The 26,879-nt window shown below is 44.9% G+C and overlaps 1 protein-coding gene across 2 annotated transcripts in view; it reads left to right on the top strand.

Annotated features, from left to right (window-relative positions):
- ZFYVE1 (zinc finger FYVE-type containing 1) overlaps positions 1-26,879 on the top strand; it is a 74,731-nt gene that overhangs the window by 40,898 nt on the left and 6,954 nt on the right. The window contains exon 10 of one of the 2 annotated variants that reach the window (XM_077464586.1): positions 19,655-19,765. In XM_077464586.1, coding sequence (XP_077320712.1) covers positions 19,655-19,765 — 111 coding nt within the window. Of the gene's footprint in view, positions 1-19,651; positions 19,766-26,879 lie in introns of both variants that reach the window. The other variant, XM_077464585.1, reaches the window with a different exon arrangement.

The raw sequence follows: 26,879 nt of genomic DNA on the forward strand, positions 1-26,879 counted from the left end.
CCTTTTTGACAAGGATGAATAGCTGAGATCTTTTTTCCGGTGAGTCCTCTAACGTTTAACGAATATAGCCTGACCTGAGGAGGGATGGCCCCTTCCGGGGGGTGGCCCATGGCGTTGAGGGGATGGGGGGGTTAGTCTCTGTCTGATGCGGAGGTAAGGGGGTCGTGAAGAATGGGTTGGTGAAGGGGGGGTGAGGGTAGGGAGCTCGGGATGTCTAAAGGACTAGGAGGGACGTCTTCCCAGGTAGTCAACCCGAGAAGTTAGGGCACGGGTCTCTGCTTCTATATAAGACGTTGGTGAGGTACAGAGTGGGGTCGCAGAGCACCAGCCCTGGGGAGGCGCACCGCGATCCATACCACTGTGTGGGGGTTGGGAATGACTTTTTGGGGAAGGTCGAAGTTGGTGGTCAGAAGAATGGTGGCTATCCCCTCCTGTAACCGGCATATGAGAGGTATTTTGGGAAGCGTGCACGATGCGCTAATATGAATCTGCCAGCGATTCGGGTGTATGGTAATTGTCGTCAGTGCGTTGTGTCTAAGCTCTCTGCAGACAGGAGACCGGCACATGATATGCTGCTGTCGGTGAGGGTGGGGGGGCGGTGTATCCTATGCAGCCTGTGGGGTAGGGCATGTCAGATGTGGGGAGTACGTGTCAGGGTCTAAGAGCCATCCATATGACCTGCCTCTGTGTAACCATGCTGAAGACATGAACTTTGAGGGGTAATTAACAGCAAATACACAAATAAAGAACTTAATTCATGGTCAAAACAGTCTATCGTCTATCATAAAAATATAGTGAATTTAGAGAAATTAGAGAACTCAAGCTCTTATGCGATGGGGGCTGCTGAGGGAGTCGGGTCAACCAGGGTTGTCTCTGCTTACTGTCTTTCCAGCGAGTGGACAGGCCCATCCGGGCACTACCTGATATAGAGCTTGGGTATACAGGGTGTATCCCTTATGATCAACTGCTGTAATGTCAAAGGTGTGATCTTTCTGTGCTGCCCTCTGAAGGCTGCACACCGCTGGAAAGGCCGCAATCCCTGTAGGGTGGTTCTATGAGGAGGCGGGGGGGGGGGGCGACTTGCGATCTGACTACATGGTGAGATCCCTGTATGCCTGCTGGGGCTCCGGGGTGGTATAGGAGCATCATGCATGGGGATACCCTGATCAAAGGGGGTGAGGCTGAAAGGTTCAAGAGCCCCAAAAGGGGCAATGCGCTGCGCGTTCAGGTGCTGTTGGAATCACGCACTGCGCACAGACTGTGCTGTGCGAGCACCCGGTGAGGTTGAGGAGGAGGTGGGGGGGGGGAAAGCGCCAGCAGGCCTGCCTGTCCCCCGGTAACTAGCATCCTGTAAATACACTTGAATAGCAGAGCATCAACCCTGTCAGGAGGAGAATCACAGGAGAAGCTTATTCCACCAAGTTTCGCAACCCTCTGGTTGTGTAACACTAGGGCATATGCAAAGCTAAGACTCAATAATTTGCAACTATTAAACATATAAATGGGAACCAAGAGTCTGCACTTGCTCAGCAACCTTGTCTTGATGAATGAGCGTTGCTTACCACCCACAGTATTGTGGTGGATGCCCCTCTCAAAGAGACAGGCATACAGAAACCCCCTGGTGTCAGAGATGCACCGGAAAGGTCGCTGTAGGAAAAGGCTGTGCGAGGTAGCCGGCCTCTCCGGTGTTCTGTGCAGTCCCTTGCCTACCTTACGTCTATGATTTAGGAGCCCATTGTAGTCTCATGGAGGGAGCCTGAAGGTAGGCAAATTTTGTTAAGGAGTAGAAGGAGAGACATGAGCTCTGTACGGGGCATCAGGAAGAAAAAGAAAAAAGGGACCTAGTAAACCTAAACAGAAAAGAGAAGACCGTGTCAATGGCTTATCTGCTTTTGTGGAGGTGGTCAGTTCAGTGTCCCTGGTGTTGGCCGGGATGCGGCCCGAAGTCACGTCTGGCCCTCCTGGAACGTGGGGAGTCCGTTGGGCGTTCATCCTCATGGTAGTTCCTCCTGGACACATGAGCTCTGGATCTCGAGGTGGATCTGTGCCTGCGATGTTGGGTGCTTTGGGCTTCCATCGGTTACTCACGTTGGTGGTCTTTGCTGTGCTGCGGGTGGCGGCGGAATTCAGCATACCAGTTCGGGGCATCCGTCAGTGGGATATCCAGGGTTTCACAGAAGGATGGAAGTTCTTCTGGGACCCTTAGGACTGCCATTCGCCCCTGGTTGGTGGCGGAGAGGGCAAACTTCCATCTATAGTGTATGCACTTAGCATGCAGCGTCTTTAGCACTGGCTAAGGGTTTCTTCTGTGCTGCAGCGTGGTGGCTGAAAGATCCTGAAAAATGTGGATATCCGCCCCGTCGTGTGAGAGTTGGATTCTGTTCTGTGTTTTGCGGAGTATTTCCTCCTTCAATTTGTAGTCCACCAGGCAGCATACCACGTCTCTAGGGGGATCTGTATCCCTGCCCTTGGGACGTAGTGCCCGGTGAATGTGCTTCATTTCCACTGCTGTATGTGCAACTGATAATTGTCATGTGCGTATGTATTCACCATCTTTGTTATGAAGCCCATAAAAAGCTCTGGTGGAACCAATTACGGTCAAAAGTCACGTAATTTGTGAAATGATGTCCACCTGTGTGCAATCTAAGTGTCCCGTGATCTGTCCTTACATATACACACACCTTTTTGAAAGGCCCCAGAGGCTGCAACACCTAAGCAAGATGCACCACTAACCTGAGGTTCCCCGGTTACTGAAGGTTTCTTAAAAGGTCTCGGAGCCCACCGTGAAGGGTGAAGATTGGGTCTTTATCTCTGATAAACCCTGCTGCGAGGAAAAGGTGAGGGAGATTTTCTCAGGAATTTCTCCTTTTATGTATAATGTTATCATGCCTATGTGTCACCACTGGGGGCTCTATTGAGCACTCACCGACCTGGCGCTGGAAACAGCACAGAAACCTGTCATTTTCTCCTTTCTTCCGGCCACAACAGATCCTCCGGTAAGATGGGGGGTCTGGTTCTTCTCCTGTGCCCCCAATATTGATCTTTTTCCCCTTCGGGGGATTGATATAAAAACAATTTTTCCTTTTTTTTTGTAAAGAAATAAAGGGACAGAAAGCGTGGCCGCTCAGCAAAGGATTTACCCCCCCGCCATGTCTGCTGTTTGTTCAGGGCGCCTGAGCCGCCTCTCACGCGGGAAAACACTTTCCTTTGAAAGGAAAGGGGGGGGGGCGTAATTTGTGTGGGGGCGTGGCTAACAGCGTCAGACGCCGGCCACACATGGAGGAAGTGTAAAGCGCTGTGTATGTGTAGCTGCTGCAGGCTGTGGAGGGACAGTGCAGGAGGATGGCTTATTCAGGTTAGTGACACAGGCATTTCCCTTTGACACATTATACTTTACTAGGCTAGGATTAATAGCAGCTAATGGCGCTGGACTATAGCCTAGCAATGTACATTCTTTGAGTGCCTCTGCTTTATGCTTCAGGCTATGAGTGGTAATGGGGCCAGGAACTCCTCTAAGGTTTCTAAAGGGGTCAATGGTTTTACTATAAACTAAATCCATTTCCAAAGGAATGTCATCCTCCTCTGGGAGGAAACTGTCATTCCATAAACGCTTTAGTCCCTGTATATATCTTACAAGAGGTTTTTTCTTCTGCCATTTGTAATTTGGAAAGAAGATTGATGCTATGATGTCTCTCCTTAGTGGGGCTAAACATAGCAGATTCCCATCTAGTGCTCAGGACCCTCTTATTGAGGTGCAGGTAGATCTTCCCAAATATTTGGAAGATACTTATTTATCCTCTTCTGAGGATCTTAAAATGGAAGGAGTAGCATCACAAGACAGGTTGCCTGTGTGCGCCACTACTTAACCTTTTATGCTGCCTCCACACTTTATCCTATGAAAGAGGATTTATTTGAAAGAAAATGGGGGGTTCCAGCAATTGATGCTGCAATCTCCTCAGTGAGCAAGAATCTCACATGTCCGGTGGATAATGCACTGATGTTAAAGAATCCAACAGATAAAATGTTGGAACTTCTTTCTAAAAACAATATGTTTTTAGCAAGTTTAGCAGCGCAGCCAGTCCTTGCTGCAATTGGTGTATCTCAATCCATTAAGGAGCAATTTGTGGAGATACTTTAAATTCTGCCTGATCAACAGGCCCAGCAATGAGCTGGTATATCAAACGCACTGTATTTCACAGTAGATGCTATGAAAGACTCTATCATTTAAGAATCATGGCTTATGCTTGGACTAGTGAATTTTCACAGAGTTCTGTGGCTGAAAAATAGGTCAGTCGAAGCACTGTGTAAAGAGCTCTTAGCCAGTTTTCCCTTTCATGGTGAACAGCTATTAGAGACGATCTGGATAAGTACGTCCAAAGGACCTCTAATAGGAAAAGCTCTCTTTTACCAGTAAAGATGAAGTTCAAATATTCTCCTTTAATCGTGCTGCCTCTCCTGTGCCAGGGGCATCAGCCTCTAGACAGTCCCGACGGCCTCACCGTCAGGTTCAAGGAGAAGTCCCCAAGGGCAGCACCAGGGTCAGAAGAGATCTTGGGGCAGAAAGCCCATAAAACAGAATGCTAAAACCTCCTCATGAAGAGGCGCCACCGCTCGCTCGGGTGGGGGGAAGGCTCCTGCAATTCTCAAGACAATGTCAGGACAGATGGGTGGCTTCTGCAGTTTTTTTCCGAGAGTTTCCGTCTCCTTACTTTCTAAGGGAAAATGTTCCCAAGGATCCAGAAAAAAGTCGTCTCTCTTTCTGGCTCTGGATCATCTATTTTCCTAGTCGGTGATGTCAGAGGTTCCCTTAGTGGAGCAGGGCACAGGTTTTGATTCAAACCTTTTATGGTTCCGGAACCAAACGAAGAAGTAAGACCCATTCTAGATCTCAAAGATCTGATTTGGCACTTAAGCATCCGATCCTTTCACATGGAGTTAATCTGATCGGTTGTGTCCATCCTGCAAGGAGTTTTTTGGCTTCAATCGATATCTAAGATGCATATCTCCACATGCCAATATTTCCCGCTCACCAGAAATTTCTGCTCTTTGAAATATTAAATCATAATTTTCTTTTTTTTTTTTTTTTTTATTATTAATCTTTATTAAATTTTCACATTATACAGACCACATTTTAAAATTACATTGCCAGGATTCAAATACATCTTCCTTCCATTCCGGAGTCTGAGTTTTAAAGTTCTAGGAAGGGACGGGGGATATGAAAATACATCCATACATCACATATAATTAACAGACAAGAAAAAAAAAACAGTATCTAGACCATACCATAACCCCCCTTATCCTTCCTCAACTATTTTTGCACTTCCTACTTTTTTCCTACTAATATAACCCCTCCCCTCCCTCCCTCCCTTTCTATCAACACCACCCCCCCCTCCCCTCCCCTCCTATATATATATTTGTGCTTTTATTTCACGGTGTATCATAAATGTGTTATGATGATTCCTATACCTTTAATATACACTCCCCCCTCCCCCTCCCCTCTTCCCTTTCCTGTCATGGTTTAAACTGGGGTATGCATCTCTTCTATCCACTCTCGCCAGTTCCTATTAAACTCTTTTAGGTTATTTCGTTTTGCATATACTGCTCTCTCCTTACATAGATATTCATTTACCGCACTTATCCAATCCTCAACTGTGGGGGCTAGCTTTGATTGCCAACTCCTAGCTATCATCCTTCTGGCTTGAAATAAACATCTTAGGATTACTGTTGTTTCTCCTTTTCTCTCTACTTCCTCCTTTCTATAACCTAAGATACACACTATGGGATTTAATTCTATTGCCGTCCCAAAGGCCCTACTTATTATCTTTACCACTCCTTCCCAGTATCTAAATAATTTGGGACATTTCCAGAACATGTGCATTAAATTCCCTGACCCCCCACACCTGGGGCAACAGTCATCTGTTCTCTTACCAAATTTGAATAATTTCTGGGGAGTATAGTATGCTCTATTAATTAGCATCAAGTGGGAAATCCTCTGGGGAGGAGAGACCGAGACCTTTGGGCATGCCGCTAGGATATTTTTCCACTGTACTCGAGTTATATTACCTAAGTCTTGCTCCCATTTCTCCTTCTCGACCCTTCCTTTCCTCTCACTATAAATCTGTTCACCCAACTGGGCATAGAATTTAGATATTAATCCTTTTGTTGGTCCTGCTTGTGCTACTGGGTATAGCAAGGGCAGTTCTTCCCATGTTAATAACAAGTTTCCAAACTGGGTCTTTAAAGCATGCCTCACTTGTATATAGGCATAAAATGAGTTTTGTGATATCTTAAATTCTTTTTGCAGTTGATCAAAAGATTTAATACCCCTGCCGCCATATAAATGGCTGATCCTTACAATGCCACATTTTTCCCATTCTACAATTTTTCCAACCCGCCATATTTCCTGTAGCTTCTTATTGTTCCAGAGAGGCGTATACTTTGTTATTTCACTATATCCCATTTTTTTTTTTAACTATATCCCATAGTTTTAACATCATTTTTACTGTAGGGCATCTGCACTGGAATGAGTCCGCTTCCAAGGTCTCAATCAGCGTGCTATGTGGGGAGCCTGTTAATACTAATCTCCCATTTGGGGTTCCTCCGTTCATCTCATCAATCCCCCCTAGCTGTTGTAATTGGGACGCCCAAAAATAGCACTCCGGATAAGGGACCGCGAATCCTCCTTCCTCTCCCGGTAGCTGGAGCATCCGCAATCTCAATCTGGCCTGTCCTCCCCTCCATATTAACTCCCTAAACAACATCTCGATTTTATTAAACCAACTTCTGTTAATCCATATTGGGGCATTATGTAATATATATAAAAGTTGGGGCATCCATATCATTTTTATCAGATTGCATCTGCCAGCCACCGAGAGAGGCATTCGTTTCCATATAGCAATTTTTTGTTTAAACCTAGTCAATAATGGGACTAAGTTATGACTTATATATTGCTTAGGATCCCTTGATAAGGTAACTCCCAGATATTTCAACTTATCCACTATTGGCATTTGGGGGGTTCCCAGGGCCGTTTGCTGACCCATTGGGTCCAAAGGAAGACATTCCGATTTTTCCCAATTTATCTCCAGCCCTGTGAAGCCTCCAAACCCTTGCACCAGTCCCACTGCCCTTGGTAATGAGTACCTCATATCCCCCAAAAACAATAGGATATCGTCTGCATAAAGTGAGATTTTTTCCTCTCCAGTTTTCCTTACGAAACCGACTATCTCCCGGTTTGCTCTAATTGCACATGCCAAGGGCTCTATGGCCAATGCAAAGAGCAGGGGTGATAATGGACACCCCTGCCTCGTCCCTCTCCCCAGTTCTATTTTCCCGGATAACTCATTATTAATTTTTAGTCTTGCACTAGGTTTGTCATATAGCATCCTAATCCATCCTATGAAGGAAGGACCCAGGCCAAATTTCTCCAGAACTTTCCATATATATCCCCATTCTACGCTATCAAATGCTTTCCTTACATCCAATGCCACTACTGCACCCGGAGTATCGTTATCCATTGGGACCTGCAAATTCAAAAAGGCTCTTCTAATATTTATACTCGTTGATCTGTTGGCTATAAACCCTGTTTGGTCCATATGGACTAATCTTGCTATAACTCGATTAAGCCTAGTCGCTAATACCTTGGCCAGTATCTTTGTATCGGTACACAGGAGAGAAATTGGCCTATACGCTGCAACATCTAAGGCGTCCTTCCCTTCTTTGTACAACAGTGTTATAACCGCCTCCATCATTGATGGAGGCAATTTACCCTCCCCATATGCTCCTCTTAACATCTCCAGGAGTTCAGGAATCAGTATCTCGCCAAAATTTTTATAGACTTCAATCGGTAGTCCATCCGGACCAGGCGATTTCTGGTTTGGCATACTCGCAACTGCTTCCTGAAGTTCTTTCAAAGTTATTGGGGCTTCCAGTTCCTCTCTTTCTTCTTGTTTCAAACATGGTACCTCTAATTGACCTAAAAATGTTTCCATTTGCTCATCCATCCCCACTTTCTGTGCAGTATATAGGTTTTTATAATATCCTTCAAATGCTTGGCATATACTCCCAGTTTCTGTTGTGACCTTTCCCTCACCTATCCTAATCGCCGAGATTGAGGAAGGACCCGAGTTATTCTTCACCAGTTGTGCCAACATTTTTCCCACGCTTTCCCCTTCAACAAAGGAGGCCTGGCGTTGGAACATATGTTGAATCTCTGCTTTCTTCAGAGTTAATAGCCTAAGTTCTTCTTGTTTATCTAGCCAGATTTTTTCTTTGCCCTGAGTGGGATCGCTAATAAAATCTCTTTCAGCCTCTATCACTTCTCTCCCTATTTGTACCTCCTGTTCCCTAGACTTTCTATTTATTTTTGCTATTGATTGGATCAGGAGACCCCTCAAGAAAGCTTTCGGGAGTGTCCCACAGGATCCCTGATGCTACTGTACCCCGATTAGTTTTTAGAAATTCTTTTAATTCCCACTGAATTCTCTCAGGGCGTTCTTCTGTCTCTTTTTTTATCAGTTCTAACCATAGCGGGTTCACTTTCCACAACCTCTGTACCTTACGTTCTCTCATTTTTAATACTGCTGTCATTGGGGAATGATCTGAAATCCCCCTAGGCTGATATTCAATCTTTTCCACCATTTGTAAGGCCAGGTCATTCCCCAGTATCATATCAATCCTGGATAACGTAGTATGCGTGGCCGAGTAACAACTATACTGCCGGACTCCCGGGTTCCCAGTTCTCCATAAATCCCGTAGCCCTACTTCTTCCAGATACTGTCCCAACCTCCCCTGCCAAGCTGGTTCCGCCAGTGTTTTTTCTGGGAATCTATCGACTTTAATATCCAATACCGTGTTGAAATCCCCTACTATTATTGTAGGAACACCATCTATCCCTACTAAAAATTCCTGTAATTTAAAAAGCACTTCCATTTTAAATGGTGGAGGGATGTAGATATTTGCCAGCATACATTCTCTATTTTCAATTAGGCAATGTAAGAAAATGTATCTGCCCTTTTCATCCAGGCTGACCCGTTTACATACAAAATTCACCCCCGTTTTTACCAAGACACTCACCCCTCTACTATATGTCGAATAAACAGAATGATATTGAAATTGATATTTTCTACTCTGCAACCGGTATATTGTATCTCTATTTAAATGGGTCTCCTGCAGGCAGAGCAGCTCTACTCCACATCCCTCCAACAAGGATAGCACAGCTTTTTGTTTCAGCTGCGTCCCCAGTCCCCTCACATTCCAGGAGCCTATCTTAATTTTACCGTCCTGCATAGCCATAAACAAATAGAGAGGAGAGAGGAAAAAAAAGAAAAACCTAAGGCAGGAGAGAGAGAGAGCGAAATAACCAGTCTACTGAGGACACTGTTAAGAACCGTTTTTCTCCCAGTACCCACCAACTCCCCCCTAACTTCTTTTATTACCTTATACCGCACTCCCCAAATATTACTCCCTTGTGTAATAACAAATCTATTAGGCGTCACCATTAACTCATATATTATGTGTCTTTGGATATAAATTATACTATATAATTGTTTATTACCATTTTCCCCCTTGTGACCCATATATTTTCCTTGTTTTTTACCACCCCAAGTTTTACCACCCCCCATTTTGTGTGCTTTTGTGTTTTGAGTTATTTCCTGTACTCCATTTATTAGTGCATACATATTTTTTTTCCCCTTCAGCCTCCCCCCTATTTTCCCTACTACACCCATCCCCTCTCCCCCCTTTCTACCTCCCTCCCCCCCCTCCCCCACCTTCCTAGGTGTTACCCTAGGGGCTATTAGTGACCTTATACCACTCTCTTCACAACCACTTTGCCACCCACACCTAGTACACTCGCCGTGTGTTACCTCCCTCCCAACCCCCCTCCCATACTAACACAAACAACACAAACAAACATACAAACAAACAAAAAAAAAAAAAAAAAAAAAAACCCACACATACTTCATCCCCCCTTCTCTTTCTATCTTCCTATCCCACTCAGTACTAGAAACCCCAACGACTACAACTTTTCTTTATTTTCTTCTATCCATTTTTCCACTTCCATTGGGGAACAGAAAACCTGAGTATGCCCTAATGCATTAATCCGTAGCTTTGCAGGATAAAGAAGAGCATACGGCACCCTGAGCTTCTGTAACCTGCGTTTCACCTGGAGGAACTCTACCCCTTTTCTCTGAAGTTCTGGGGAAAAATCAGAATATAATGAAATTCTAACACCTTTATACAGTACATTCCCCATTTCCCTTGCCTTCCGTAATAACACCACTTTATCTTTATAATTAAGTAATTTCATTAATAATGGCCTGGGACGGCCCCCCTCCAATGGTGCTCTAAAGGGTACCCTATGCGCCCTCTCTATTGAGAACGCTGTTGAAAAAGCATCCCTCCCAAACAGTTCAACCAGAAGATGCTCCATAAACTCAGCAGGGTTTACACCCTCACTTTTTTCCGGAAGCCCCACTACTCGCACATTGTCCCTCCGGAGCCTATTTTCCATTTCGTCCATTCTTGTTCTATATCCGCTGAACTGCTCCTTCAGGCTTTCTACTTCTTTAATTAGGAAGGTTGAATCATCTTCTAATCTACTAGTCCTTATCTCAAGTTCTGTCGTCCTTTCCACCACTTTCTGTAGGTCCTGCCTTACCACCAGTAAATCCTCCTTCACTCCCTTCATTTGGTTACAAAGTTCTTTCAGTGAGATGTTGCATGCATTTACGGCCAGTAGCACGTCCTTTATAGTTGGCTCTTTTTCTAACGGGGGGGAGTCGCCTGCTGTCGTTTCTATATACTGTTCCCCTGCGTCCGCATTTTTATTTACTGAGGATTTTGCCACTGCTCCAACCTGTGTGTTAATATTAATGTTTGACTGTCCCATACTTTTCCTTTCGGTCATTACACCTTGCTGCCCCTTTAACTGTCCTTTTTTTGGAGGGGTCTGAGATGACTGTACCGGGTTATGAGCATACTGTTCTAACTTAGCTGCTGTGGCGGACTGTTGCGAGCTTTTTTCCCCCCTTTCTTTTGCAGAGCGCAGATGTTGCATCTTACTTTCCCTTTCTCACCTCTTACTTCAGAACAATCAGAACAGAACAGTCCCGGTTATAGCGTGTTTTTAAGAGGGTTTTGACCCGACCGCACACCACACAATAATCACTGAATGCAGTAGTAGCCGTGTGCCAATGTTCATTTCAAGTATCACAGACACTTCCTATCACATTAACTCAGGTACCGTTTAGCCTGTTAATAATTAGCACAAACACCTTCCCTCAGTTGATAAATTAATGATGCACTGAGCTAGCCTTATAATCAGTCCACAGGCCACAGGTTCAGATATTCCTGGAAACTGCTTACAAAAATGTTCGGGGTTTTTTTTTTCCTTTTCCAGGAGGTATTCCTTTACGTGTGTTACCCAGGCTAATAGATTAGATTAGCAGACACATACACAAGGCGAAGGGATCCGGGCATCCAGACATCCAGAGGAGACAAACTGACAGGAGAACGTAAATGTTTCTTACCCCCTTCGGTGCCCTCCTGATTAAGTACTACCAGTCCACAGGCATCACAGGCATCACTGTGTCCCAGCTTTCTCCACCAGATCACCACCTACAATGCCCCTCAGACTGCCGGTTTCTTCCTCCCCTCAATCCCGCCGCTTACCTCCTTCCTCCTGTTGCGGCTTGCCGGGGAGCGGGGGAACCTTCGGTGGTTTGATGTGAGCGGTGTCTTCTCAGTAGATGGTTCGGCGTTGGTCGGAGGTACTCGTGAGCTCGTACTTCACTTCGGCCGTCGGGACACGGAACCCGGAAGTCAGCGGGGATCCCCGAGAGCTTGGCACGATAAGGTAGTGTCACGCCGTCGCTCCTCCTCCCGTCCAGTGTCCAGCTATGCAGCTCAACTCAACTCCAGCCCTCCTTGCACTGCACTGCACCCGGCCGTAATTTTAAGCACTCCACGCTTTCGCCATGGGGGCTTGGGAGGGAGACACACACGGCGGCTTCCTCACACACTCACTCACTCCGCTCCACCCATCCGGCCACGCCCCTTAAAAATTATAATTTTCAGTTGTGGCCCTGCCGTTCGATTTAGCCACAGCACCACGAGTGTTCTGAAAAATTCTGGCACCTCCTTTAGCCAGATTAAGGGCTCGAGGCATAACGGTCCTAGCCTTTTTAGACGATCTGTTATGAAAAAGTGTAGCGCTAAACCATTATGTTAAAAAGAAATTGTGAACAATTAAACATCTATGTGTGTAACCACATAGATCTTATACAAATCTGTAGTGAATAGATGAAGTAGATAAACACCAAATCTTTGTGCTCATATGTAACAAAAACACATAAAGGAAATAAAGAAGTGTAACTATAAAGTCTCTTTGTGTCCAAAGAAATATTCAAGTCCCACGTGTAAATGACACTTCAGATGCACCAGCTGGTCCCCAAAAGGGTAGACATGCGAACACCCATGTGATCTAAACCAGAGTCTGATTACAGCTGTAACTACCTGGAATCTCTGGGTTGGATACGCAACCTAGAAAAATCCTCCTTAGAATCATCAAGGAGATTACAGTACTTGGGGCTGATGATAGATACCGTACAGAAGGTTTTCTTACCCCAGACAAGAATCTGTTCCATTGTAGGACTAATTCAACTTATCAAAACAAGGAAAAATCCTTCCATTCGACTGTGCATGAGATTGTTAGGGGAAATGGTGGCCTCCTTCAAGGCCGTCCCTCAAGAAGTTTTCACTCAACACTGCTTCAACACCATCCTGTCGGTCTTGAATAAAAAAATTCAGGCCTTGGTTTTTTTCCAAAACGCTTGGCTCCCGACATAAGTCAGGGCCTAAATTGGTGGTTATACAGCAAAAGGGAAAATCTTTTCTACCTGTATCCTGGGGAGTATTAACAACAGATGCCAGCCTTTTAGGCTGGGGAGCAGCCCTGGAAGAAGATTCTGTCCAGGGGACATGGTCCAGGTTAGAGGACCTTGCCTATCAACATTTTAGAAGATTCAGGCAGTACGTCTGGCCCTAGAATCTTGGACGTTTAGACTATAGGACTATCCTGTCAGGATTCAGTCTGACAAGGCCACGGCGGTGGCTTACATCAATCACCAGGGGGACACAAGAAGTCGTGCAGCTCAAAAAGAGGTGAATAATGTTCTAGCTTGGGCAGAACACAACATTCCTTGCCTATCGGCAATTTTAATTTCAGGAATAGAGAATTGGCAGGCGGGCTACTTGAGTCATCAACAATTATTCCGGGAGAATGGTCTCTTCACCCCGACATCTTCCTAGCGATATGCCAGAGATGGGGTATTCCGGACATGGACCTATTCGCGTCCAAACTCAACAACAAAGTCAACAACTTTGTGTCGAGAACAAGGGATCTGCTAGCAGGCGGAATAGACGCATTAGTCTTCCCATATCTTGGTCTTGACGAAAGCAAAAAATAGGCTATTTAAAAAACAAAGCTTTTTTGGGGAGGGACAACGTTTGGGACACACGCTGGCCCTAATAGTTAAGGCTAACACACCCTAATCTATCATGCCGACCGTTTCAGTCAATGGGGGCAGAATCACTAGGTCTGTACTGGAAATAGTGAATGCATTTAAAAATTATTATGAAAACCTGTACAGTACATCACAGGTAAATGTAGTGGGTGAAATGTGGGATTTCCTCTCAAGAGGATAGAGAGGGACTGGAGGTTCCAATAACAATGGAAGAGCTACAAGACACAACAGCAACCATGACAAACCTGAAAGCCCCAGGACCAGATGGCTTGCCAATAGAAATATACAAGCAGTATGGAAGCATATTTCTCCCAAAATTATTGGAAGTACTCAATTGGGCGGCCAGGGAGGGTAAATTGCCTCCATCCATGACAGAAGCAACAATTATTGTTTTGCCAAAGGAGGGGAAAAATCAACTTGAAGTAGCATCTTATAGGCCAATATCCCTATTATGATCAGACGTGAAAATTCTAGCAAAGGTGTTAGCGGTAAGGTTAAATAATGAATAACAAGGGCACTGGATGCAGTTAAGGCCTTTGATGGCCTTGAATAGCATTATCTCTGGCAAGTAAAAGCAGAATTTCAATTTGGCCCCAATTTTGTTAAATGGATCAGAATATTATATGAGTCACCTAGGGCCAAAGTGAGAATAAATGGAGATTGCTCTGCGTGGTTTCGCTGGGCGAGGGGGACGGGACAGGGGTGCCCATTATCACCCCTGCTCTTTGCCCTCACAATGGAGCCACTGGCCATTGCTATAAGATCCTCCCGAAACATACAGGGATTTAGGAGTGCAACTGGAGAAGAGAAGGTTGCGTTATACGCGGATAACGTGTTGCTGTTTCTGGAGAATACGCAGACCTCCCTAGGAGCAGCAATGAATATAGTTGGAGACTTTGGGCAACTTTTCCGGGCTGGTAATCGGCTGGGAAAAATCTGTACTTTTGCCAATAGATCCTCTTAGAGAGCCCTTGCCGCAACAGATACCTCAAGTAAGGGTAGCAAACCAAATAAAGTATTTAGGAATTAATATTACAAGAGATCCGAGAAAATATATAGCAAGCAATATAGTTCCACTCATGATAAAATTAAAACAGAAATGCTGGGTTTGGAGCCAGCTTCCTCTCTCGGTGGCTGGTCGTTGCATTTTAATTAAAAAGGTTTAGATAGCACATATTTTGCACCTGTTGCATAATTCCTCAGTTTGGGTTCCAAAGCTGATTTGGAAAAATGGTTTGGCCAGAATCTGCCTGCGAACATTGCAGCTACTGAGAGAGGAAGCAGGGTTAGAATTATCACACCTGGGAAATTACTTCTTGGCGCACAAATGCAGCATATGAAAGGAAGTAACCTGCCAGTAGGGGAGGAAGTAGGGGAATTGGCATTGGCAGATACTAGTCATAATACAGTAGTGGATGCAGTTGAGACGGACTCTTTTTGCTACAGGTCTCCTACAGTACAATTGTTGTTAAAGAGCTGGGAAACCGTTAAGGCCCTGTTGGGCTATAATGGGTTTTCTGAAATTTTCCCCTTTTTATAGGATAATAAAAACAATGGAACTTAAGGTGATGGAGAAAATTGAGGAATGGGATGAAGTGCTATTCATTCTCTGGAACAGCTGTATAGAGCACGTGAACTGAAATCATTCCAAGAGATAAGGGAGTAATATGCTGTCCCAAACCAGTCTTTTTACAGGTACCTGCAGGTCAGACAAGCCCTGGATCCCCAGTTTAGAGAAGGGACATTCGAGTGGAGTGAGATGCCCTATCTTGAAAAGGTGGTTAATGCTAGGACCTCTAAGGGGCTGATTTCTGACATATATGGATGTGTAAGTGGGGCAGAAATGGGGGGGGGGGTGTAGGACTCCTTTTATAGTCGAAAATGGGAGGAGGATATTGGACGAATAACTGAGGAGCAATGGAGATGAATACCGGAAATGGGGCCTATGGTCTCATTATCACCCTCACAGATTGTATCCCACTTATTTTTGGTACATGGATCACACTACATGCCCCTGAAAATGTTTGTAAGAAGACCAGACGCGCAATGCCCAAGGTGTGGGGATGTAAAAGGAGATTTGTTGCATATGGTCTAGAGATGCCCCAGATTACAGTTATTGGAAGGAAATGCTTAATAAAATAAATTCTGTATTTGGGACATCTCTAGACATAGAGGTTTTTGCTGTGTACACACGACCACACTTTTTCCGGCAGACTAGGTCCGACGGTCTTCCTGACGGACTTTCGGCGGACTTCACAAATGCATTTTTGTACTGTTGTATAAGATGTAAAACATTTTCAATAAAAAAACATTTAATTTGAACAACAAACTGAAATCATTTAGGCGAAGGGAAATAAAAATAAAATAAAATGGTTGCATAGGTGTGCACACCCTTAAACTAATACTTTGTTGAAGTACCGTTTTGATTTTATTATAGTATTCAGTCTTTTTGGGTGTGAGTCTATCAGCATGGCACATCTTGACTTGGTAATATTTGCCCACTCTTCTTTGCAAAAACACTCCAAATCTGTCAGATTGTGAGGGCATCTCCTGTGCACAGCCGTCTTTAGATCACCCCACAGATTGTCAATCGGATTCACGTCTGGGCTCTGGCTGGGCCATTTCAAAACTTTAATCTTCTTCTGGTGAAGCCATTCCTTTGTTGATTTGGATGTATGCTTTGGGTCATTGTCATGCTGAAAGATGAAGTTCCTCTTCATGTTTAGCTTTCTAGCAGAAGCCTGAAGATTTCGTGCCAATATTGACTGAAATTTGGAACTGCTCATAATTCCCTCTACCTTGACTAAGGCCCCTGTTCCAGCTGAAGAAAAACCATCCCAAAGCATGATGCTGCCACCACCATGCTTCACTGTGTGTATGGTGTTCTTTTGATGATGTGCAGTGTTGTTTTTGCTCCAAATATATCTTTTAGAATTATGGCCAAAAAGTTCAGCCTTGGTTTCATCAGACCATAAAGACATTTTCCCACATGCTTTTGGGAAACTTAAATGAACAGGCTTCCATCTTGCCACTCTACCCCATAGCCCAGACATATAAAGAATACTGGAGATTGTTGTCACATGTACCACACAGCCAGTACTTGCCAGATATTCCTGCAGCTCCTCTAACCCCTTCGTTGTTTTTGTGTTTTTTTGCACACTTTTAAAAAATAATTCTAGGCCTGAAGATTACACAAAACCCACAAATATTATATATTTTCTGAAAGCAAATACCCTGGAGAATAAAATACCCGGTAGTTGCATTTTTTTATGTCACACGAGAATATTACCACAAAGGTCTAGGAAATGCAAAATTTCTGTAAAAAACACAAACGTGAATTTTTGGGCAAACAAACGCAATAAATTACCCACATTTTTGGTAAAATATAAAATATGAGGTTGTACAGAGTAACTGGACGCCAAACCTTAAAATTTTTGTGTGCCCGTGAAATGGCGTCAATCTTCAGTACCATATATTTTCTATAGGCGACGCTTCAAAAGCCCACTATAGGTATCAGTTTGGTGTTACGGAGGTCTTGTGTTAGAATTATTGCTCTCACTCCGGCGTGCATGGCGATATGTAATTTGTATCCCAATCAACGTTTTGTCGTGTAGGTGTCCCAACGCATGCATTTATGCGTGTGTGTGTGTGTATATATGTGGGTGGGGGGGGGGGATTTTATGTGCTTTGGTGTAACTTTATTTTTTGTAAAAAAAAAAAAAAAAAAAAAAAAAAAAGTTACACCCAAGCACATAACCCCCCCCCCCCAAAATATTGAGGCCCCCCCCACATATACACATGCACGAACGTAGACGCATGCGTCGGGACATCTACACGTGAAAACATTGATTGTGATCCACGTTGCATTTCGCTGCGCATCGCCAGAGCGAGAGCAATAATTCTAACACAAGACCTCCGTAATGCTAAACTGACACCTATAGGGGGCTTTAGAAGCATCACAATCGATGTTTTCACGTGTAGTTGTCCCTATGCATTAATTTTTGCATGTGTATATGTGGGGGGGGGGGTGTTTATGTGCTTAGGTGTAACTTTATTTTTTTGCAAACTTTTTACTTCAACTTTTTTTTTTTTTTTCATCACATAGGGGACAAAAAGTACCCTATGTAATGATTTTTAGTTGATAGGTTCTCTTTGAGACATGGAGCAGGATCTAAAAGACCCTGCATGTCTCCCCTGTGTTCCACTAAATGTTTTGCAATGCAGATCGTATTGCAAAACATTATTTCCTGACAAGGAGAGCCTTCAGACGTCGCTTTCCGTGTCACAAGAAGAAGGGGAGGAGAGCCGACGTGTGTCTGTTCTTCTCTTTCCCCTCTACCCGCCAGCACTCACCATGGAGCTCCTGGGCCCGCCAATGGGCAAGCAGAGCCCGGTAAGCATAGCAGGGGGTGCCAGTACTGGGGGTGTGTGGGAGCGATTGGGCAGCAGTGAAACCACCCGTATGCTCTCGCCTGGCAGGCAGGAGTCTGCCTGTCACTTTCACACACAATCCCTGGATTGTGTCTAGAACCCCCCCCCCCCCCCCCCCCGCTTTTAGGTGTGTACAACGTTATGGACCTGGCAGCAAAAGGGTTGATTTTGCTGTAGGCCTCTTGGCAGCCTCCCTGACCAGTTTTCGTCTTGTCTTCATCAATTTTGGAGGGACGGCCAGTTCTTGGTAATGTCACATCATGGTAATGATATGTTGTGCCATATTTTCTCCACTTGATGATGACTGTCTTCACTGTATTCCATGGTATATCTAATGCCTTGGAAATTAGTTTGTATCCTTCTCCTGACTAATACCCTCTAACAATGAGATCCCTCTGCTGCTCTGGAAGCTCTCTGCGGACCATGGCTTTTGCTGTAGGATGCGACTAAGAAAATGTCAGGAAAGTCCTACTAGAACAGCTAAACTTTTTTTGGGGTTAGTCAGAGCCATTTTAAATGATGGCAGGTGTGCACTGACTCCTATTTAACATGAGTTTGTATGATTGCTTAATTCTGAACACAGCTACATCCCCAGTTATAAGAGGGTGTGCACACTTATGCTACCACATTACTTTAGTTTTTTATTTTTACCCCCTCCCCTAAAAGATTTCAGTTTGTTTTTCAATTGAGGTATACAGTTTATAGGTCACATTAAAGGTGTAAACATTTCTGAACTTATTTATCTTTGTCTCTTTCTCTTTTTTATGTCACAGAAATTGGACATTATAACAGGGGTGTGTAGACTTTTTATATCCACTGTACAAGTAATGCATGGCTCCTGAATCTAGTGAGGAGGGAGTCTTTGAGGAAGGAAAATGTTAGAAACTAGGCCAAGTACAGGTAGGCAGAGATCCCTAAATTATTGCAACCCTAGAACTAAATTTCTGTTATAAAAGCGGAGGTCCACCCTAAAATGGACCTCCGCTCATCGGAATCCCCCCCCCTCCGGCGCCACAATTGGCACCTTTCAGGGGGGAGGGGGGTGCAGTTACCTGGATAATCCAGGTAACTGCACCCACTTCCGGGATAGCTGTCTGCGGAAAGGGGTGTAGATTACGCCCCTTTCCGCAACTGCCCGCCCCTTTGCGCAAGTGCCCCGCTGCCTGCTGGGAAACACACAGTTCCCAGAGGCAGCGGGGACCGTCCGGATTGCGCCGCGCGGCTCGCGCATGCGCAGTAGGGAACCGGGAAATGAAGCCGAAAGGCTCCATTTCCTGATTCCCATAACCAAGATGGCGGCGGCAGCACCTGAGTGTCGATCTAGCGATCGGCTTCGGGTGCCGACATCGCGGGCGCGCTGGACAGGTAAGTGTCACCATTTTAAAAGTCAGCAGCTGCAGTATTTGTAGCTGCTGGCTTTTAAAAAAAAAAAAAACGCGGAGTCCCGGTGGACTCCCGCTTTAATTTCACACTGCACATTAAATTAACACTTGTGTCAGTCACCCTGCTTTATAAAAGAGTACCTTTACAAATATTAAAAACGTTCTGCTTAACTGTAGCTTGCAGTATTATCATTTGTAGCAGTTGAATGCTGTATACCTTGTAGTCCATTGTTCATTTAATACATAATAATAATAAAATATATATATATATATATATGTACAAGGCTTGAGTAGTATCTTGTTTGTTCTCTCCAGCAGTCTCCGATGGTGGTGAGGATGACGAAGGTAGCACTCTCATTGCAAGGAAAGTTGGGGAAGCTGTGCAGAATACATTGGGAGCTGTTGCTACAGCCATTGACATTCCTCTGGGTATGTTATGTTTGTAAAGCACTACTAATTTCCTTTTTGCCCTCTGCATAGGTGATTCACATCAGTCCCTGCCACAGTAGAGATTACATTTTTTTTTTTTTGTAATTCCTTTATTTGTACATGGTCATGGAAAATACAGAGATTAGCGAGATATATCTGAGTACATTATTAAAAGATCTCTAACATAAGAACAGTTAACAGAAATCACTACACTAGGACAAAGAACCCTGAAGTCATGTGTCACAAAACAATCTATTATCACAACTTAAAATAGATAGTACTGTTAACTTATTGTGTAGGGGAACAAACATTGTGTGGGCTTGATGGGGGGGGGGGGGGCACACATGGCAGGACCACCTAAACAAATTGACCATCGCATACAGTACACAAACGGAGTGCTGCTGCCAGTATTTAGTGAAAAAAAAAAAAAAAACTGGCAGAGGGAAACGGGAGGAAAAAGAACTGACTAGGAATAAAAAAAGGGGGGGGGGGGTGGGGAGTGGAGCGGAAATGATCACCTGGTCATCCCTCACCCGGGGCGTGGTAAGGCATGTGAAAGTTCACTGAGCAGTGGAAAGCACGTTAAGGTAGGCACACAAAATAATTCCATGGCCTCCAGGTTTCAGACCATACCTCATCTTTATGCAGAGTAGCTGTAAGTTCTTCCATGTCTCACAACTTGTTGACTTTAGCGAACCACATAGCTTTTGTAGGGTCGTAGGCGGGGGTCAGCATCTCCCAGTAAAGCGGGATACAGGCCTTTGCGGCGTTTAGGACTTGACAGGGCACCGGGTTAGCATGCAGATCAACAGCCGTAAGTTGGTTAACCACTTGCTTACTGGGCACTTAAACCCCACTCCTATCCAGACCAATTTTCAGCGCTGATGAATGACAGTTGCGTGGTCATGCTACACTGTGGCTGACAGCTGATCACATGGTAAGGGGCTGGGACCAGCCCCTTACTCGGGTCGGTGATCACAGCACAGGCCGTCATATGACGGCCTCCCAGAAATTCAGATCCGCACTGTGGCCATCATTCGGCTATAGCGCGGATGTCAAGAAGTTAATGATAGTGGTTACATCTTGCCAGAACTGTGGAATCCCTCCCCCCATGCCACAACCCCAACAGGATTCTGGGATCTGGGGGTACATAAGATGAAGTTGGGTGGGGACCCTGTACCATCTGGTAAGGCTCTCATAACTAGTCTCCTGTACATGCGTGGCAATGGCTGACTTTTGAGCAAAATGGAGAATCTTTTGTCTTTGCAAGGGAGTAAGGCTCAGACTCTGATCGATTTGAAGTCACCATTGGGAATCGTTGTGTGTGCGCACATGCACAACTCCCGCTCACTGAGGGAGCGCTGCTAAGAGTGTTTTAACCGCTTGATGGCCGGGTGGCACGCCTTTCATTCTGGGAGGGTGTCATAAGACGTCCGTCCATATAAACAGGGCAGCCCTGTACTGATGGGGGCGGTGTGACACGGACACACTGGCTTGTCACTGAGGGGGTGAAAATCCATTATTCATGGCTGTTTACCACGTGATCAGCCATGATTCATCATGGCCAATCACAGATTGTACCTCCCCACTTTGCATGGCGCATGAGCACGTTGGTGGCAGCGTGTTCCCGGGAACAATGTTCGTCACCGACGCTGGTAAACAGCCATTGGCCAGTGGCTGTTTACCACGTGATCAGCTGTGATCCTTTCACAGCCGATCACTAAATGTAAACACAGAGTGGTAATGAGATGTTACCGAGTTATCCTTCTCACACACCGATCGTGTGTGAGAAGGAGATTGTGGTAACATCTCCTTCTCACACACCGATCGCGTGTGAGAAGGAGATTGTGGTAACATCTCCTTACAGCTTGCAGTGTACACCAGTCACACTGATTGCCCCCCCCAATAAAGAGGACCTGTCACAGTCCATCTAAGTACACGAGTACCTGTCACAACCCATCTGAGTACATTTCACAGCCTACCTGAGTAACTGTCACAGTGCATCCGAGTAACTGTCAAGTACATTAGAGTGCCCGAGTACCTGCCATCAAAGTACCCAAGTACCTATCTGCAGTTCATCAAGTTATCCGAATACCTGTCTCCAGCCCATCAGAGTACTTAAGTACCTATCTGCAGCCCGTGCCTCACAGAATATACGTTGGGGTGTTTGCTTTCCAAAATGGGTTAATTTTGTGGGTAATTCCACTGTCTTGGTGCTCAAAGACCTTCAAAGTGTGATAGGCAGGAATAAAATGAGATATGTACCAGTAATTTATGTTCCTAGAAAGCCTGAAGGTACTACTTCAATGTTGGGCCTCTGTATGTAGCCAGGCTGTGTAAAAGTCTCACACATGTGGTATCGCCATACTCCGGATGAGTAACAGAATGTGTTTCGGGGTGTAATTTTTGCTATATACATGCTATGGGTTAGAAATATATTATACATGTATGTAAAAAAAAAAAAAAAAAACTTCTGGAAAAAAAAATTAAATGTTCAAGACTCATTATGCCTCAGATTATACATTGAGGTGTTTGCTTTCCAAAATTAGGTCATTTTGTGGGCAATTCCATTGTCCTGGTGCTCCAGGGCCTTCAAAAGCGTAATAGGTGGTTGAGAAATTAGATGTGTCCTTTATGCTCGTAGAACGCCTGAAGGTGCTACTTCAGTGTTGGGCCTCTGTATGTGGCCAGTCTGTGTAAAAGTCTCACACATGTGGTATCCCCATACCCGGGAAGAGTAGAATAATCTATTTTGGGGTGTAATGTGTTGTATAAACACTGTGGTGGTAGCTATGGCGCTCTCCTATGACAGCAAATTGTATATACAAAATACACCATGAAAATGGTCAGTAGATACCACATGCGGGTTACAAATAAAAGTGCTAATATTAGTGAACATCCATATTAAAGTGCTAGTGCTAATGAAACTGGTAAACAACTATAATAATTGATACAAGTGCAAATTGCAAACAGACAGTGCAAAAAAAAAAAACCTCAAGTTTAATGTATATTCCACAACTATGTGCGATATAAAGTGCTTTTATGCTCTTGCAAAATAAGCGGGTATAAAACTTCTAATGTCTCCACACAAAGTCAGTTGAAAAAGCAAAATGACTTTAAAAAGTTCCACATAAGTTAAATCAAAGTGATTGGACTCGGTGTCTGGTGTATCCTGAATTGCAACCGGTGCGTTTTCCGTGCAGAAGACAAATTGCTTCCACAGTGTGAGCCCCTGTGTCGCTATATGAAGCTGGTCCGGTTAATATTCAGTTACTCCTCATTCCCTCGTATTATATAAGAAATGAAATATCCATAGTGTAGTATTGTTGTAACTTATTGACTTTATTAAAATTCAAAAGTGGCTACTCACATTAATCAAAGGTAAAAAAAAAACGCTATGAGATACATTCACCGCCGCCTTGTGAGATAGTGTGTACACGTTAGGCCACGCCCTACGCGTGGCATAAACGCCATATTTGTGTCTGGAATTAGATTGTGAATGGAAGTCCGTTGTATTACGGCATGTGGGCACGTATTGCATTACATCCAACATCTGATTCAGCTCAAAAACAACTTCACAGCGGCTTTATTACTTGTATGTATGTGGCGGCTCATTTTTAAACGGCGTTTATGCGCCCGCGCATGTGCAGTATGTGCATTACACCCTATAATAAGAGAGGTGCACCAAGATGGCCGCTCCAGACGATGTCCAATGACGAAACGCGTAGGGCGTGGCCTAACGTGTACACTCTCTCACAAGGCGGCGGCGGCGGTGAATGTATCTCATAGCATTTTTTTTTTACCTTTGATTAATGTGAGTAGCCACTTTTGAATTTGAATAAAGTCAATAAGTTTCAACAATACTACACTATGGATATTTCATTTCTTATATAATACGAGGGAACGAGGAGTAACTGAATATTAACCGGACCAGCTTCATATAGCGACACAGGGGCTCACACTGTGGAAGCGAGTTAACCCCTGCAGGGGCAGGGGAGCTGGTGAGTGCGGAAATTTGTCTTATGCACGGAAAATGCACCGGTTGCAATTCAGGATACACCAGACACCGAGCACAAGTCACTTTGATTTAACTTATGTGGAACTTTTTAAAGTCATTTTGCTTTTTCAATGGACTTTATTGTGTGGAGACAATAGAAGTTTTATACCCACTTATTTTGCACCAAGAGCATAAAAACGGAAAATTGTATACTCCCCTTCCGTAATTTTCCTTTCCTGGCGCATCTTGATGGCAGCACACACTGGGTTGCGACTCCGCCCCCACAACCTGACAGGATTGGATTAGCTATAAATTTGAAGGGGAGACCCCCCGCTGCATTCTCTGTATATATCATCACAAAGAGACAGGGAGGGAACCGTGTGCTGCCATGAAGATGCGTCAGGAAAGGAAAATTACAGAAGGTGAGTATACAATTTTCAGTTTTCCTGACGCCTTCATGGCAGCACACACTGGGAAATAACTTGCCAGTCGGTAGGTGCAAGTAAAAAATAAACTTTAATTCCTTATAATGCGGAAGAATTTGCTCTAATGATAGATCTGCCGAAGTCAGTCATGGACAAGTGAGCTGAATCTACTTTGTAATGGGAAATAAAAGGTATGCCTGGAGGACCAAGACGCTGCTCTGCATATCGTCTCTGGCGACACTCTGCAATATGCTGCCCAGGAGGTAGCCACTGCCCTTGTAGAATGAGCCCTGATGCCTTCAGGAATTGCCAGTTGCTGGGAGGAATATGCTTTCTTAATGATCTTAACCAGCCAGGATGCGATGGTGCGTGAAGAGGCTGCTTGACCTCGCTTGGATCCGTGAGGGATGACCAAGAGAGAATCTGTCCTTCTGAACGAGGTAGTAGCAGATAGATAATTGATGATGGTTGACCTCACATCCAGAGGGTGTGGATCCCCCTGATTGTTAGAGAAGGATGGAAGAATGATATCCTGGTTGTAGTGGAATGGAGTGGCTACTTTGGGTATAAATTGCTCCGAGGGTCTTAGAACCACTCTGGCAGGAAAAAGAACTAAATGAGGTTCCGAGATCATTAATGCTTGTATTTCCGATACCCTTTTTGCTGATGTAATTGCAATCAGGAAAGTCATCTTTAAAGTTAAGTCCCATAGAGAGATTTTTTCAGATGGAATAAATGGAGGTGAAGACAGGGCGTGAAGAACTACTGATAAATCCCATGACGGAAAAAACGGCTTCCTGGGGGGTTTAATTTTCAGATAGGCTCTTAAGAACTGGACAACTAGTGGATGAAAGGCCCACTTCGTATCCGTTTTGGTTGATAGGGCAGACACCTGAACCTTGAGGGTACTTAGACTCAGGCCCTTGTTGACCCGATTGGAGAAATTCCAGAATGTGAGCAGGCTCTTGAGAAACGCTGTTCCATCCTTTCTGTTGAGCCATGGAGCAGAATCTTTCCCAAATTCTAGAATAAATGGAATTGGTCTTAATTTTCCTAGCTTGCATTAGTCGATATGACCTCTTGAGAGCATCCCTGGGCTCTCAGCCTAGCCCTCTCAATCTCCAGGCCATCAGGTGCAACTTCTCCGGAGCTGGGTGCAGGAACTGACCTTAGGACAAAAGATCTGGAGATACCCGAAGGGGAATAGGAGGTTGAAGGCTGAGTTGCAGAAGTGTCGTGAACCATGGCCTCCTCGGCCACAGTGGGATAATTGCGATCACTGTCGCTGAGGATCTCCGGAGTCTGGACAGAAACCTTGCGACTAATGGAATTGGAGGAAAATGTATCCCAGCCTGAAGTTCCATGGGTGACTCAGACAGCCCACCCCTTCTGCGGATAGGAATGACCCTCTTGATAGGAACCTGAGGCATTTGGTATTCGCTGGGGTAGCTGCTAGGTTTATCTCTGGCATTCCCCAAAGTTCCGTCAAAAGAGCGAAGGTTCGAGGGTTCAGGGACCACTCGTTGTTGGAAAAAGTCTCTCGGCTAACATGTTTTGCGCTGCTGGAACATATACTGCTCTTTGGCTTGAAAGATGAATCTGAGCCCATTCTAAAATGGGCCAAACTTCCTCCGTCAAAGTGACACTCCTGGTACCTCCTTGCTTCTGAATGTAGGCCACTGCCACTTTGTTGTCCATGCAGATAACTACATTTTTGCCTCTCAGGAGTGGCGCAAAGGCTCTCAAGGCTTGGAAAGCCGCTCTGAGCTCCAGAATGTTGGAGACTAAACCTAACGCCTGAAAATGCCACTGCCCCTGGGCTGCCTGGTCTTGAAAATGGGCTCCCCAACCCGTCTGGCAGGCGTCCGAAGTTACTACTTCTGGATCCGGAGGGACTATCGGTCTGTATTTCCCGAGATTGCTGTGGTGTGTCCACCACCATATCGACTGCTTCACTGTACTGGAGACAAAGATGATTTGACGCATCGATACTCCATCCCACTGCCTGAGAAATGAGTTCTGGAGAGGTCTCGTGTGCCACTGGGACCACTGTATCATAGGTATTGTTGCCGACATGGACCCCAGTACACTTAGGCAGGCTCTGGCTGGCAACTGATTTGTCGACAATAGTCTTTGCATTTTCCGCACTAGAGGTTTGACCTTCTCCTGTGGAAGCTGTATCCTGTTTAATCTGGTGTCCAGGTCTGCCCCCAGAAAGACCATTCTCTGTGTAGGTTGCAAACTGCTCTTCCTCCAGTTGACTATCCACCCAAATTTCTGAAGGGTCGCAAGGAAAATCTCCCGGTGGAGAATCAGAGATTCTTGATTTTCTGCTAACAGCAGGATGTCGTCCAGATAGTGGTGGACTCGCAATCCTTTCTCCCTGAGGAAAGCTACCAGCGGCAACAGAATTTTGGTAAATGTCCTGGGAGCCGAGGAAATGCCGAACGGAAGACACTGAAACTGGAAGTGGTGTTGTTTTATGGCAAAACGCAGAAATCTTTGAAAAACCGGGTGAACTGGCACATGAAGATAAGCGTCTGACAAATCTATAGAAAGCATCCAGTCGTTTAGGTTTATCGCTAGAATAGACTGTAAGCTTTCCATTTTGAAGGACTCCACTTGGATGCCTCTGAGTCTCTTGTGGTCTAGCACGGGTCGCAAGTCGCCTGTCGTCTTTTTCACTAAAAAA

This window comes from Lithobates pipiens, unplaced genomic scaffold, assembly GCF_037356315.1.
Source record: "Lithobates pipiens isolate NorthernLeopardFrog02 unplaced genomic scaffold, aLitPip1_a1.2 Scaffold_30, whole genome shotgun sequence".
Taxonomy (NCBI): domain Eukaryota; kingdom Metazoa; phylum Chordata; class Amphibia; order Anura; family Ranidae; genus Lithobates; species Lithobates pipiens.